Source organism: Choristoneura fumiferana, chromosome 18 (genome assembly GCF_025370935.1).
Source record: "Choristoneura fumiferana chromosome 18, NRCan_CFum_1, whole genome shotgun sequence".
NCBI lineage: Eukaryota > Metazoa > Arthropoda > Insecta > Lepidoptera > Tortricidae > Choristoneura > Choristoneura fumiferana.
Window position 1 is genome coordinate 16,841,597 of NC_133489.1, and position 2,667 is coordinate 16,844,263.

Here is a 2,667-nt window from a genome sequence, read left to right on the forward strand (position 1 = left end):
CATGATTTTAACCGTAGTCATGTCGTTATGGTTTCTTTTTTATTACAACGAGTAGAATTAAGTTTCATTATTCCATGGAAAGATGTAAAAGGGGATATATCTGAATCGAGAAGCAAGAGCGTTTTTGCCTTCTGCCTACTACCACGAAGTAAAACCTCTGAGCTCATGTGTGTTATTTGTTAAGATAATGTAGTATTTTTGCTCTAGTAAATTATTCAATTAAGGTTCTTATTTTTAATCTAACAATGTTGCAAAAAATCGCATTTCCAATATGACAAGTTAGCATTTTAATAAATGGATATATAAATATGAAAGCGAAAATTGTAATGATTTATTGTTTATGTAATTATGCATTTTATACAGTTTATGTTCCTTTTTTAGCCAAAATAGAATATATTGTAAAGTAGTTTTAAACTTCTCATAGCTGTTTTGCTTTAAAAAACATGACTCTGGATACAAATTGTACATTCCTTTATTTATAAATAACCATATAACTAACGTTATATTAATATTGCCATGAAAATGCCATAGTTATTTTCGTGATCATCCAACAATTTGCCATGAGGTTGTGTTATTATTCTGTGTACAAACATTTTATAGTTACCCAAATTATATCAGATTAGGTTTATAAGAAATTATTTAAATTCACCAATATTTTACGAGTCTGACTTAGAAAATTAATTTTCGTATATTTATATTATATCAGATTATATAATTTTTAGTTAAAAGAAATGTGATCAATTTATTTATAAATCAATAAATAATATTATGAACTTAAAAATAACTTTATTTCTTTACACTCGTAAACTTTGAAACGTGTCACATACCCCATCTAATACAAAAGAAGAAAAAACAGTACAACACAAATTGAAGTGCATACAATATTGCACAATATCACAAATTTATGCAGTGTCTTAAACATTACACAAATGACTCGCACAGGACATTGTCTCGAGCTATAAACTCTGCGAGCTATATGTTGATTCTACACTCGTGATAAGGCGGTGGCGGGGTTTCGCCTCTGTCCGGTAGCCTTATGGCGTCTGCTTGTATTATAGTGCCTCGGGGCCCCGGGATCCCATATGTGGGGTATGGAGCACTCCCATCTGGAAGAGACAGCCGTCGTCGGTACGACGGAGGAGTTTCTAAATCGGGGTTCACAGCACTACTCCACAGTAAATTTGTTCTCATATCGCTATCAGCCATCCTTTGAGCCCTTCGCTGCTGCCTCCTAGTAAGAGGCCGCGCGCAATTCACCCGCCTACATCCGCACAACGCTCGCAACCAAACGTATGTGCAGACAATTCCTAAAGCCAGCCCTAATTCCAGTCCAATAACAAACGCCTGGCTAGCCGAAAATTCTTGATCGATCTTTTGGAACCATGTCAACTCTTTACTAGGTTTTAAAACTGGTAGCGTTTCGTTTTTAATAATTGTTATGTTCCATATATCACTAACGTCGACGTCTACTCTTTCTACGGGTACAGCTGATATCATTTTCTCAAACATTTTTGGTGTTTTTTTGACACATTGCTTCACATAGTTTATCCCGTGGGATGTTATCCAGGTCTCTACGGCCATGAAACTAGGGTCGCAATTCCAATAGTCATTTCGTAGCTCTATTCTTTCTAATTTCCGCAAAGGCCGCAGCACTTCAGTGTTTAGTGAAACTAAGTAGTTTTCGCTCAAGTCTAGCTTCTTTAAGTTTGGTAGGCGGCTAAACATTCTATCTGGTAATGATTTTATTCGGCAGTTGTTTAAATTCAGCACCTGCAATAGGCCATTTTAATTACTACTTAGTTACTAGAATTATGTATAAAAATAAATTTTATTCAATGATGCCAAACATACTTGCAATTTCGTGTGGTTAATAAAAGGTTCATTTTTGAGTGATTCAAAAACATTTCCGGATAAATCAAGTACATGTAGTTGCGGCGACTCGAAGAAAAGATCCAACGCTATGTACCTCAGCCTATTGTTACTCAGATCGAGGTGAACCAATTTATCCAACCCGGCGAAGGCGTGAAGCCCGATCCAAAAGATGACGTTGTAAGATAAATTGAGTACTTCAATTGAAGAGTATCCTGCTTCCTGAAAAGAGATAACGAGTAAATAAATAATGGCTGTCCTACTGGCTTACTCATTCACATTTTTTGCACTTACTTTGAAGCAGTAGTTGTCCAGTTCGCTAATTGCATTCCGGCTGAGGCTATAAACTTGCACGGCATCGGGCACTCCCACTTGAACGCTGACAATGTTTTGTCCCTCGCACGACGCCCTGTTCAATCCGTTATCAACATCACAGTCACATTGTTTCGGACACAGCTGAGCAAACGCACCGGCACTCATCAACAACACAACCAATTTTAATATCAACGCCATTTTTTATAATTACGCACATTAATGACCGCGAATAAATTGCAATTGTTTTCATTATGAACTTCACAGGTACTATTTAGCTGGTGCTGACACATGAATGCTTTCGTATAAAACGGAGCAATGATATATTGATAAAACAGGAGCGTTATCACTTTCATGAGATAAGAAACGGCGCGCTACATCTTTGTTTCAGAACGCGTTCCACTTATGAATTGAAACCACCTAACCAAACTATAACACTAAAATGCTTATTACTAAATATTTGGTGATAAAATAATACATGGTTTT

The 2,667-nt window shown here is 36.2% G+C and overlaps 1 protein-coding gene across 1 annotated transcript; it reads right to left on the bottom strand.

The window, feature by feature from the left end:
• Positions 1-309: 309 nt before the first annotated feature.
• Positions 310-2,403, bottom strand: LOC141438043 (uncharacterized). Its single transcript, XM_074101690.1, has 3 exons — positions 2,164-2,403; positions 1,852-2,091; positions 310-1,770 (listed from the first exon to the last, which is right to left on the bottom strand). The coding sequence occupies exons 1-3, from the start codon at positions 2,380-2,382 to the stop codon at positions 973-975; spliced, it is 1,257 nt and encodes a 418-aa protein (XP_073957791.1). The 5' UTR covers positions 2,383-2,403; the 3' UTR covers positions 310-972.
• Positions 2,404-2,667: the final 264 nt, after the last annotated feature.